The sequence below is a fragment of the Saccopteryx leptura genome, chromosome 3 (genome assembly GCF_036850995.1).
Source record: "Saccopteryx leptura isolate mSacLep1 chromosome 3, mSacLep1_pri_phased_curated, whole genome shotgun sequence".
Taxonomy (NCBI): Eukaryota; Metazoa; Chordata; class Mammalia; order Chiroptera; family Emballonuridae; genus Saccopteryx; species Saccopteryx leptura.
Genome location: NC_089505.1, coordinates 19,978,305 through 19,992,040, shown reverse-complemented (window position 1 = coordinate 19,992,040; position 13,736 = coordinate 19,978,305). Strand labels below are relative to the sequence as shown.

General features: G+C 40.2%; 1 protein-coding gene across 4 annotated transcripts in view; it reads right to left on the bottom strand.

Moving 5' to 3' along the window:
* The window catches only part of SHPRH (SNF2 histone linker PHD RING helicase), a 96,920-nt gene that overhangs the window by 38,443 nt on the left and 44,741 nt on the right, over positions 1-13,736 (bottom strand). For all 4 annotated transcript variants that reach the window (XM_066373042.1, XM_066373041.1, XM_066373046.1 and 1 more), the window contains exons 15-18: positions 10,520-10,608; positions 7,760-7,852; positions 5,636-5,743; positions 4,200-4,342 (exon numbers count right to left, since the gene is read on the bottom strand). In XM_066373042.1, coding sequence (XP_066229139.1) covers positions 4,200-4,342; positions 5,636-5,743; positions 7,760-7,852; positions 10,520-10,608 — 433 coding nt within the window. The remainder of the gene's footprint in view (positions 1-4,199; positions 4,343-5,635; positions 5,744-7,759; positions 7,853-10,519; positions 10,609-13,736) is intronic.

Sequence of the window (13,736 nt, the reverse complement as noted above, 5' to 3'; positions counted from 1 at the left end):
CAGATGCCCCTTCTGACATCCTAGGTCTATATGAGGTGACTGCAGGATGAAAAACAGAGACAGAGAATTGGGAAGAAAGAAAAATAGCTAAGAGATATGGTACTTGTCACAAGATGCTGTGTGTGTTTATTGTTAAGCATTTCCTGTGTCTGAGGCACTGCGCCAAGCTCTTCTCCCGTACACTCTCAGGAGATACTATGCTCATGTTATACAGCTTAAAAAATTAATTTAGTAAGTTACAAAGCTATTATGTGGCAGAGTCAGTAGTTAAACCCAAGCAATACTCTGAACTATTCTGATAAATTACGATGACAAGGCTAAGAAAAAAAATGTACGGATGTATCTACGGACTTACGAAAGGAAAGAGAAAGCCTAGAATAATAAGAAATTAGAAAATGGAAAATGCAAACACGATTTGCTTTTTAAATTAAGAGTATATACTTCTTATTTTTAAAGTGCCATATGCCCTTCTCTTCAAATTGTTCTTAAGAACCCACTCTCCTTCCTGAAGTCTTCTCCAACATTTCATAACACTAAACTGTTTATGTCCATGGAGTTTATTAAAAATATCATTCATTTTAGCGGTTTGCTATGTTCGGTTTTTATACAGTCATATTTCTCAAAGTATTCATGGGTATTTCATAATAAACTATTTTTTTATTATTATTAAGTGAGAGGCAGAGAGGTAGAGACAGACTCCCACATGCACCCGACTGGGATCCACCTGGCAAACCCCTACTGGGCGATGATGCTCTGTCCATCTGGGGCTACTGCTCTGCTGCTCGGTAACTGAGCTATTTTAGCACCTGAGGTGAGGCCACCAAGCCATCCTCAACACCTGGGGCCAACTTGCTCAAGCTGTTTGAGCCATGGCTGCAGGAGCAGAAGAGAAAGAAAAAGAGAGAGAGAGAGAGAGAGAGAGAGAGAGAGAGAGAGAGAGGAGTGGAGAAGCAGATGGTAGTTTTTTCTGTGTTCTCTGACTGGTAATCGAACCTGGGACTTACACACACTTGGCTGATGCTTTACCGCTGAGCCAACCAGCCAGTGCCTAAACTTAATTTTAAAAGGTAAGAATTAGATCATATCCTTTAAAAAATTTACTATGTAACAGAATAGCTGTTGAATAATATCTAAAAGAATTTGCATAGACATACTTGAACAAAATTTACAAAAAAGAAAATTTAAAAAAATCCTAACTTATTAACTTTTGAACCAAAGGGAAGCAGCAGCTCTGGAAAAACTTCTCTTCACTAACTCTTGCCCAGCCATGTAATTAATTAGGGCCTGAAAAATATGTCACAGATTAGCATTTAACAAGTCTTAGCAATGTTCTCTCTTATAAGTCTTTTAAATGAAAGAGAGGAAACATAGTATAATGTTCTCAAGGGCCATCCATGTTGTTGTAAATGTCACTGTCATCATTTCTTATGGCTGAGTAGAATTCCATTGTATGTATGTACCACATCTTCTTTATCCAATCCTCTATTGAGAGACACTTTATTTCCATGTCTCGGCCACTGTGTACAATGCTGCAATGAACACGGGGCTGCATGTGTCGTTATGTATCAATGTTTTCGAGTTTTGGGGAAAGATATCCAGTAGAGGGATTGCTGGGTCATATGGTAATTCTATTCTTAATTTTTTGAGGAACCACCATACTTTCTTCCATATGGATGTACTAATTTACATTCCCACCGGCAGTGAATGAGAGTTCCTTTTTCTTCACAGCCTCTCCAACATTTGTTTTTAATCTGTCTTGTTGATAATAGCCAATTTAACAGGTATGAGGTGGTATCTCATTGTAATTTTGATTTGCATTTCTCAAATAGCTAGTGAAAATGAGCATCTTTTCATATATCTGTTGGCCATTTGTATGTCCTCTTGGGAGAACTGTCTGTTCAGGTCCTCTCCTCATTTTTAAATTGGATTATTTGCTTATTTGTTGCTAAGCTTTGTGAGTTCTTTCTATATTTTGGGTATTAACCCCTCATCGGAACTCTTGTTTGCAAATATCTCCCATTTAGTTGGCTGCCTATTTGTTTTGTTGTCAGTTTCTTTTGCTGTGCAGAAGCTTTTTAGAAACATAATAGAAGGTAACTCTTAGACATCAGACTAAATGGAAGACGCCATTTTAAGTAAGCACTTAACAAATATTTTCTAATGCTCATGACAAAGCTGTGTGGTTTTATAGATGAAAAAACTAAGGCACAGAGAATTTGTCTTCTCTCCCAAGGTCAGAGAGCTAATCGTGGTGGAGTTGAGACACGAACACAGTCTGACTTGAGAGCCTATCTGTGCTCTTAATCACCAACAATCATTAACAAGTATACATAACATACATATAAGTTATGTATTTTCCAATTTACTTTCTATTTATGTCTATTTTTTTTTCAAAAGAATGCTTATATAATGAGTGGCACATTTTACCCCTCCTATTGGTCCTTCTATAGCCCTGGCTTCTCAAAACATTTAACAAGGGATATGTTCTAATATGAGGGTTTACAACTTTTAAGTAGTTTCTGTATGATTAAAAAAACAACCTGAAGATATTTTTAATATTCTCTTATTAAACTGGATAAAATGAACACTGACTTAAATGACACTTATTCTGGAACAGTGACTCCTGAGCTTAGCAGGGAGAAAGGAAGTGGACTCAAGGGTGTAACATACTTCACGTTTCAGAAACAAGTGGCCCATCAGGTTCGAGTGGGGAAAAAGATGATTGCAATAAAGTACATCCAAGTTAATAATGACACATGCAAAATACGGCATATCTCTTTAGGGTTTTAAGCAGACATTTGGAAAAGCTTTTGGAAGAGTAAATTAAAATACTTTAAAACATTTCAAAGATATTCTCAGGATGAACTTTTCCCTGAAAACTGTCACTGATCCCAAGGCTGGTCTTCCGCTGGGCTGTGGTGTGAGCAGCAGGGGGAGTCTCCCTGTCCCCCTCCCCTGCTCCCCCAGCTCTGCGGCCCCAGCCTGAGTTCTGAGCAGCAGGGGGAGTCTCCCTGTCCCCCTCCCCTGCTCCCCCAGCTCTGCTGCCCCGGCCTGAGTTCTGAGCAGCAGGGGGAGTCTCCCTGTCCCCCTCCCCTGCTCCCCCAGCTCTGCGGCCCCGGCCTGAGTTCTGAGCAGCAGGGGGAGTCTCCCTGTCCCCCTCTTCCTCCCCTGCTCCCCCAGCTCTGCTGCCCCGGCCTGAGTTCTGAGCAGCAGGGGGAGTCTCCCTGTCCCCCTCCCCTGCTCCCCCAGCTCTGCGCCCCGGCCTGAGTTCTGAGCAGCAGGGGGAGTCTCCCTGTCCCCACCCTGCTCCCCCAGCTCTGCGGGCCCCGGCCTGAGTTCTGAGCAGCAGGGGGAGTCTCCCTGTCCCCCTCCCCTGCTCCCCCAGCTCTGCGGCCCCGGCCTGAGTTCTGAGCAGCAGGGGGAGTCTCCCTGTCCCCACCCTGCTCCCCCAGCTCTGCGGCCCCGGCCTGAGTTCTGAGCAGCAGGGGGAGTCTCCCTGTCCCCCTCCCCTGCTCCCCCAGCTCTGCTGCCCCGGCCTGAGTTCTGAGCAGCAGGGGGAGTCTCCCTGTCCCCCGCCCCTGCTCCCCCAGCTCTGCTGCCCCAGCCTGAGTTCCCCACATCAGACAGATATGGACGGGTCAAGCCCCTGACAGTACTTTAGATAAAGAGTAAATTTGTTCTTTGGAAATAATGACTCACCGTTTCTGTATCTACAGATGAATTCAATTACCTACGAAGATACTGCAGAGTGGCAAGTGCTGAGAAGGAAGATGGAAGGAGAGAGCAGGTGCTATGAGGTAACCTCTGCGCTGCGGCACTCTGAGCTTAGGACCCAGGGAAGTACAGAGGCCTTACCCCCAGGACAAAAGGCTCCAAAAGAAAATCTATTTCAAAACTTCACTAAAAGTTGGCTTTAAGTAACTTTGTCCAACAAAGACACAAAGAAAATACCTTAAGCAAATTAAAGAAAAAAAAAAGCAGTGAAAAGATGTTTACATGAGTAATATATTGGAAAAAAGCATTTCTCTTTTAGATGTATAGCTAATATTTTGGTCTGAAGTATACACTTACCGACATGTAACATCTACATGTTCACAGTCACACATGCTGCTCTATTTAATTGTACCTCGTAATACCAAATGATCTCAACAGCTGGGGAGCTAATCACACAGCCACTCTATTCTGTACTGTTTTCTTACTTCTCGGACATAGAAAGCTTGCTAGTTTGCTGCTTGTAGTTGCTGGTTATCTCATTTCGCACTCGCAGAACAAGCTCCTCATCAATAGAGAATTCTATTGCTCTGTGGATCACATTCAGCCACCAGGGAGAATTAGAATACATCTGCAGAAAAGACAAGAGCTGATCAATTAATGCTGTTGTAGTACTCACTGTGCCTGTATCACTTGGAAGGGTGCTGTGAAAAATCCAAAGGCAGCAATAAAGCTGCTCTAGAGGGAATTGTAACAGTGGCATACATTCTCCTTATACGATGTGCGAGCACAACTGCCACATAATGTAATTCAAGAGAACACCTGTTTCCTGACTACTTCAGATGAATGACAATTTACTGCGTGCACATTTGTATAGCAAAGTTGTGCTGAAAAGTATTTTACCATAATGAAAATTCAGTACTTATTCATATATTTGAAAAGGTTAACAGGTTCCTTTGTCAATATAAAGGCATCAAGCTAATACTCAACTAACAACTAAATCTTATTCAATGAATAATCTGTGAAACTAACAAAATTATATGCCTGAATATTAAATAATTAATAAATTAGGAAGAATAAAATGTGGAGTAACTGGTAAAAATAAAAAAGTAAATGAGCTTGCCCTGGCCAGATAGTTTGGATGGTTAGAGCGTCATCCTGAGACACAAAGGTTGCAGGTTCGATCCGTGCTCAGGGCACATACAGGAACAGATCAATGTTTCTCTCTCTCTCTCCCTTCCTCTCTCTCTAAAATCAATAAATAACTTTAAAAAATTTATTTCAAGGTAAACTGAGTTCTCTGCCATGTAAGGACTCAACAAAAAGACAGCCATCCGCACACCAAGAAGCAGGTCCCCACCAAGAACTAATTTGTCTGTACTTTGATCCTGGACTTCCAGCCTCTGGAACTGTGAGAAATAAATATCTGTTGTTCATCCCCACCCCGCCCCAAAGTAAATTAGAGTGTATTTTGTGTAGCCTTCTTTTTAGACTTTGCTACTGATTTCATAAAAGGAAAATTTTAGAAATGACAAGTGGCTCACATTCCAAAATACCTGTGGTTCTAACGTTCTGACATCTTAATAGAAAAATTTTGGCAACATATACATCTAAGATCAAAAAGACAGTTATGAAAGTCTTTACTTTCTTCAAAAGACAACCCAAGGTAAAAGAAACCCATTACAGCTGAAAAGAAATGAAAAAGAACTACAGAATAGAGGATTCATCTGTGCCCTGCTTGTTCAATCAGTACAAACACCTCTAACAGCAAGTCCATTTTTACTGTGGGACAGGCACCGTACCAGAGGCTTAGAATTCCAAGATGACCACATAAATTCAAGTTTCTCCTCACACTGAACCAAACGCCAAAAGCTCTGTGGCGACAAACAGCAGGAAGAAAGTCACTCCGGGGACGGGGACGCACCTTCCTCTGGAGCTCGCGGATGGTCTGCTGCACGGGCAGCAGGGCCTGCTGCGCCTCGGCCACCTCCGAGTTACACTTGCTCATGTAATGCTCCCGCAGCTGCCTGGCCTGCGCGAGAGCAGACAGCACGCACGGTCACTCCGGGAATGCAAACAACACAGTCCGATGCTTTGACAACAGTGCAGTTATTTTAAATACTTAAAGCTACTTAACTCAATCGAAGCATAAAACTCAACCAGTACACTGTAGTGAACATAAAAGCCACACCAGAAGTGCCTAGTATATTCAAGAGAACACATTTACCTGTTAAGTCACAAAATTTAAGAAATCCCAAGGGTTATTTCCCAAATTTTATCAACTTTGTAATTTAAAAAAAGGAAGGGAGAAGAATAAGTTACATTTAAAATTATGAAGCAAAGCAAGGATACCACTTAGAATCTCATATCTGATTTCAATTTCTTGGAGTTTAGTTTAGAAATAATACATACTTGAGAATATACAGTAAGTAACACAGTATACAGTGTGACAGATTGACTTGTGTTTCCCCAAAATTCTTATGGTGAAGCCCTAACCCCCAATGTGATGACATTTGGGAACGGGACATTTAAGGATAAGGTGATGAAATGAGTAAATGCAGTTAAATGAGATCATAAGGGTGAAGTCCTAATCCAATATGATGGATCACCTTAAAAGAAGAGAGAGAAAACAGAGATGCAAGTTAAGAACTGGCCAGGTGAGGACACGGAGACGGCAGCCATGAAGAAGCCAAGGAGATTCTCAGGAGAAACCACCCTGCCGACACCTCGACCTTAGCCTGCCCGACCCAGACTGTGAGACGTACATGTCTGTTGTTTCAGCCTCGCAGTCTGTGGTCTTTTGTTATGGTGGTTCTAGCAGACTAATGCAACAGGGTATAAAAATTCTTCCCCTTTCATCTTATAATGGGTCACATAATTTGCAAACAATAGAAATACTATAAAATTTATTCTTAGTTACCAATACTAGACCACTTTGGACTTATTTTTTTAAAAGGCAATTTCTTGCGTTTTGACTTAACAGATGTACTTCTTTGGGCAAGGCAATGCCTCGCTGGGCTTCCATTACTTCACTTACAAAAGGAGGTGGTTGAAGGAGGTGATTTCCCGATCTTTTCCAGCTCTGAAATACTGTGCCTTCGTCTGCTCTGAGTCAGGCACAAGAGATGATACATGGAAATACATATACAGAATGAACCCTCCTCTTCGTGACGCATTTTTCCTTTTCCTGTCACAAACTTCCAATTAATGTGTATTAAAATTCCTTACGTTATTATTAGTCCACTAATAGACTGAGCTGTTTCCCAGAGTTTCCTGTCACTAGATACATTAAAACAAAGTGACTGATATAAGCAAAGATTATATGCCTGTAATGGGAACAAAATTTCACTCAAAATTCTTAACACTTAGACTGCCATCTAACATTAAGAGAGAAGTACATACTTATATACTCCTTTTTTATTTTGTTGATTCAAATAAAGACTCTACTTACAGGTTCAATACATTTCAAACATATCTACTACTCTTTAGATCTAAGCTTTGCTATCTTTCTTTGATCTTTAAAAAGGCAAAAGTCCATGGGTGAATTAGCATAATAAGCTTATTTACAGTGAATTCATTTATAATATCACTCTTTCCAGAGAAAGGCAATACTTATTGCAGAGAACACTTCTTTGAGGACATAAGAAATACCACTGAAAACTTATATTTTAAGAAATAAAAAGAAAGGTAGTGAAAGTATAAAACTTTTTATTTTTACTGAACTATGTCTTTTGCAGATTTGTCACGAGACCAATAAGGTCTCCTTTTCAAATTTGTTATTTATATCCTGTGCCACTGACTCTCAACAACCATATCGACAAGCAGCTGCCCTATAGCTGCCTGCAGATCACCAGAGAAACAGAGTTAATATGGAGCACTGCCACTCGCTGCCGCCCAGAACAACACAGCCAAGTCTGAAAGGGCAGAGCAGCAGGAAAACACAATTACCTTTATTTAAATGTTGTAATCCCTAGGAAATAACAATTAGGTGGGGCACACAGTCTGAAAACAATATTCTTTAACAGACAGAATGAAAAATAATAATTACCTCTTCCTCAAGTCTGCTATCTCTCAAGGTAGGAGGTATCCCTGGGTGCTTGGCTACCAACAATTCCATCAAGTTATGAGTAGCATGGAGTCTCTACAAACACACAGAAGGCAGTAATCATGAGAGTCAATGCAGTGAACTCGAAGGGACACCCACTGTTAATATGGCATGCAGAGCACTAACAGCGTGTCACTGATCTGAGGACCAGCCTTCTCAGGGAAAAGCAAAACCAGTTTTATAGTAAGTCTTAATTCACAATGACATGATTTTTCTTCAATTAAAAGTCTAGTCTTATGAAATATGTCTATGTATTTAGCAGAATACGTAATATAGGTACATTTTTTTCTATTATATATTTGTCTTTATGGGGAACACGAGGAGGCCAAGGAAGTCCAGTAAAATAACAAGGTAGATGCCTAGACTTGATTCCTCTTTTGGGAAATGAGTCTGAATGAGACTAGCAATTACATCATGATAACAATAAAGACAATGAAATACACATGAAAACAGGGCTATGGCCTGGAGGTGAAATGGTACAGAAAAAGTCTAACTTATATCTCTGTATTTATTCCCTATAAACCAAGCTTCTCACTGTGACACTGAGTCTGTAACTGGTTAGACTCCTAGAGTCAAGGGCTATGAGAAAAAATAAAGTGAAAGGAATTTTTACCTGTTAACCTAGGAAGATAGGTGAGGGCTAAAGGGGCAGAAAAAGTGTTTTTCTGGTGAGACTTGATTTGGTACCACTAATTTGAGACCATAAAGGTTTAATCTGGCTACAGGTCTTTAGGAGCCATGGTACAGATCTCTGTAGCTGACCTTTGAGGAGTTACTTCAACTGTTCCAGGTCTTCTCAACACGGCTACATAGGCAGTTCAGTCAGTAACACCATCGGATTCAATGACACTAAATGTGTAGTGAGACTAGAGAAACAGAGTAGTAGAAACCTGGCTCCTCTTGTCTATGTGTGCTCACCAGAAGAGGAGTTCTGGTTCGTTCTGTAAAAGGTGGTTGAATGGACTGGGAGAAATACTTGTCGTCCCCCCCCCCCCCCCCCCCCCCCCCACACACACACAATCTGACTGAACAGAACAACATATTCAGGGGCCATTCTTCACCAGTAGGTGGGGTTCTTAGGACCGAAAGGAAGAGCCAGGCTGGCTGCTTCCTCTTTTTTTTTTTTTAATTAATTTTTTTAAGACTTTATTCATTTTAGAGAGGAGAGAAGGAGGAGAGAGAGAGAGAGAGAGAGAGAGGAGGGGAGGAGCAGGAAGCATCAACTCCCATATGTGCCTTGACCAGGTAATCCCAGGGTTTTGAACCGGTGACCTCAGTATTCCAGGTCGACGCTTTATCCACTGCGCCACCACAGGTCAGGCCAAATATGCTTCAATTGGAGCTTTTTCCTGAATAGCACCCAAATCCAACTTCAAAGTTACTCTTCCCTTTTTTTTTTCTTTTTCTTATTTATTCATTTTTTTAGAAAGGAGAGAGAGGGGGGAGAGAGAAGGGGGGGAGGAGCAGGAAGCATCAACTCCCATATGTGCCTTGACCAGGCAAGCCCAGGGTTTCATTTCCAGGTTGACGCTTTATCCACTGCACCACCACAGGTCAGCTTCCTCTTGAACTTAGGCATAATGGACTTACTGTCCTGACAACCCTGTACTTTGTTTCCTTTATTCAGGGCATGATACCTTTGTATTTCCTCCCCCTATGAGGCAAGCACGTTTGCCTGAGGTCCAGGGCTTGCCTTCTCTCCTCCTCATCCATGCAGAATATAAGCAGACGTGAATTTATCTTCCCCTCCCCTCTCTCCCCCCAGCACACCTCCTACTGCTCTCTGAAGCCTATGTGAACATGCAGGTCTCAGAGTCTAGATGCTGAATGATAAAGAAGTCTCACCAGGGACTCAAACCTAAACTCATCAAGATTAATAAAAGTGGTCCTCATTTACCATTTAGCTAGAGATCCTTGTCTATAGAATCTACTGGGCAGAACCAAGAATGAGAATGTCATAATTCAAATTTTCAAATCTCCCTAAAAAACTTCCAAAAATTAAATTATATCACTGGACAGGTATTATTGGTACTTAGTTCCATCACTGAGTTTAACTCATCTTCTTTAACTTTTTGGTGAAAACTATGTGAATAGATACTATGTTGATGTTCACATGCCAAAATGAAAAACTAACCCCCTCTTTGAAGAACTTTCCCCAGTGTAACTAGTCAGCCTTGTGCTGATGCTGGCAGGAGCATATGGAGGAGTAGTGAGTGATTCTCAGACTTTCACGTACAGTCCGCCCTCCAGATCTGCAGGTTTCAAATTTGCACATTCAACCAATCAAGGATAAAAAATATTCAGAAAAAAAAAATCCCAGAAAATTCCAAAATGCAAAACTTGAACTTGCCACGCACTGAGCATTAACGCTGCACCCACAGAAATGAAATAACGTGTAGGCACACCCTGCTGTAGCCTGTATGCAGATATAGGTCATGTGCGAAACCATGCCATTTTCTGTAAGGGACTGGAGCACCTGCATACTTTGGTATCATGCAGGGGAGAAGTTGGGCTGGTCCTGGAACCAATGCCCTGAGGACACTGCAGAAGGACTGTGCAGGTCAATCATCTTGAACTGAATTGCAAATTTCATCCCCAGATTATGACTCAGTCCGTTTGTTATCCTTCACCTTCGTAATATTCAGAAAAACCATTCTGTAAAAAACATACACGATGTACTGAAACTGTTTAGTTTTTACTCACTTGGAGTGAGTCGGTTTTGAGTTTTCCTTTGTGTTCTTCAGATGAACGCAACACCTCTCTGTACAGTTCCACGGCCAGAGCGTATTCACCTGGAGTTCAAACGGATTTAAAAGAGATAGTTGGGCATTTAGCTCCCAATGCGATCTAGTTATTTATATATAAAAATGTCTATAAGAATAGAACAGCGATTAAAACTCACTATAGTTTTAAGAAAAGGAATCTGGCTTAGTATTAACATGACTGCCCCAGTAAAACAGTGGATGGTAGGTCCTTTGCTCTGTTAATTTCACAGAATACGATACCGATCAAGTGTTTTACAATGTTTTAAAATTATACTGAAAAACAAACTCTGGATTTATTTCTAATTTAGAAAAATGATTTTCTTCTCATTGAAGTTAGAGAATACCAGTTCAGCAGTCATTATGATGTTTGAAATGAAGACAAGTTTGGAGTGATTATAAGCGTTTACAGACAATTATTCCAAGCACTATGACCAACCAATACATAATTCACAGGTGGTGGTCTTCTTGGTAGCCAAAGTAACTTGTAATTCAAAGCTATATTTCAAAAACTTAAGAGAGTCTTCTTTCTATTTCTGGTCATGCAAGTCACAGTCTGAGTTTATGCTGTTTTATATTGTTTATAAATAGCAGCTCATTTAAATAAAATAATTCAAAAAGTTATCAACTGGAAGTACAGGTTGGCAAACGACGGCCTATGGGTCATATCTGACCCTCTATTTTTGTAGGAACCTTAACTAAGAATGGTTTTTACACTTTTAAATAGTTTGAAAACAATTCAAAAGACTAATATTTGGTGACATGTAAAAATTATGCAGACTGAAATTTCGGGGTCCATGGATCAAGTTTCACTGGCTCTCGGCCACGGCCACTGACTCATGGCTGTTCTGCTCTGTAACAGGACTGAGTAGGGCAGCAGACTGTGGCTCACAAACCTGAGAGATATATTACTTGTGCTTTCAGAAAAGGTGCGATTGCACCTCAACGCAAGGAGAGATGAAACTTTTTTAATGGCATGAATAATAAATCTATCTTATTTGCTGCTTAGGGAAAAATTTTAAACTGGTAATTTATAAATACAATTAGAATAAAAATCTAAAAGTGGCAAAATTATGAAATTCCAAAAAAGGCAAGAAGTGTTCTAGTTTCAGTTTATTGTGGGGAAAAAGCCATCATTTCCTGATCATCACATAAACCTGCTTTTCGTTTTTAAACTTCAATCTAGTTTTATTGATATCGTCAATTAGGGTCTTCGTTCAGAGCCACAATGAGTTCTCTCTCTCTCTCTCTTTTATTAATGATGATTATATACAAATATGAATATACATTTTTATTGTAAAATATACAGAACATAAAATTTACCCTATCAACCATTCTAAGTGTGCAGTTCAGTTGCAGTAACTATAGTCACATTGTTGTGCAAAACACTTGCTTTTATGCCATTGCTTTCTATTGAGTTCTATCACTAATACAAAGCTTTCTAAAGCATACATTTTCATACTACTTTACAATAAGGTGATTTCTATTCACTTTGATAAAAAATTATTTTCACAATAAAATCACATCATAAGGTAGGAGTAATACTCAATTACTGTCACACAATGAGCTCTTTTTTTAGTTTTGAAGATTCTTGTGAAGCTTTTGAAAATGGATTCTATTAGTAGTTACACTATCATTTATAGAGAATAATTTATTTGACAATTCTCCTTCCATAATGATACCCTTTAAAGAAGGTATAATGACTAAATTAAAACGTAAGCAACTGAATTTGAACTATTCACTATCTTTTTTTAATGCTTATTAAAAAAATGCATGTTTTTGTGGGAAGACTCAAAAATAGGCATTTTTAGAAAGTTATATAGGTTTAAGTAAAATTTGGAAATACCCAGTCCATGCCACTTGATGGCAGCAGCATTTCCAAGTTAACAAATTGTACTGAATTTGGTATTGCCAACCTAATTTTCTCCAAAAAATATATGCAGAATACACATTATACAAAATTGGAGTAACACCATGTGTTTAAATCATAATCAGTGAGGACTTAGAATATGCATTGCATATGATAAATATATATTCACCTATAAGTAAATCCCTCTAGAGTTTGAAGTTAATTTTATATCTTTATTGTCTGATCGCTACACTGAAAGAGTTTAAACTACCTAAGTTAAACATGTAAAGTTACATTTGAAAAGATGTACATTGCTTAACATAGCACTGTGAAGTTAAGCGATGGAAAACTACTGCAGTAAATACATCACAATTAAATTTATAATTATAATTAAATTAAGAATGGACATATCCTTTACTAATGGATTTTACATTAACAATCAGCGGTAGTTTCCACCCACGGAAAGAGCGAGAACTGCAGTGGGAACACAGGGCCAACGAGTTGGAAACCGCAGTGGTGGCGCCCTCGAGGCCGGCACACAGGGACCACTCCACACTGATCCTGCCAGAGGGCTGCAGTGGGAACACAGGGCCAACGAGCTGGAAACAGCAGTGGTGGCGCCCTCGAGGCGGGCACACAGGGACGGACTCCACACTGATCCTGCCAGAGGGCTGCAGTGGGAACGCAGGGCCAACAAGCTGGAAACAGCAGTGGTGGCGCCCTCGAGGCGGGCACACAGGGACCGACTCCACACTGATCCTGCCAGAGGGCTGCAGTGGGAACGCAGGGCCAACAAGCTGGAAACAGCAGTGGTGGCGCCCTCGAGGCGGGCACACAGAGACCGACTCCACACTGCTCCTGCCAGAGAGGGCTCAGTGTCTGGAAACACCAGGTGAAAAACCTTTTATCCCCAGTGCCCATATCATGCACAACTGCACAGGAAGGAAAAGGAGACAAAAGATCTCAAAAGGAGACTAGAAAATAAAACGAGAGGAAATTCATCAGCTGTCTAAATTTCTGAGTAATAACATAGAATAAAATCAGAAATGCAGTTTTAGAATCAAAAGTGGAAATCTGCATTTTATTTTTATGACACTCTACAAGCAGTATATTATTCCATTTTAGAAATTTTGATGGTGAGCTTCAACCTACTATATATAGCATAATACTGAGGTTTATATATATATGTTTGATAAAGAAGCTGACACAGTATAATAAAAACATTAAATGTGTGATTTTAAATTCAAAGATCTAGGGAAAATTCTCTACCACTTATTAGCTACAATCTTGAGAAAGCAACTAAGCCTTC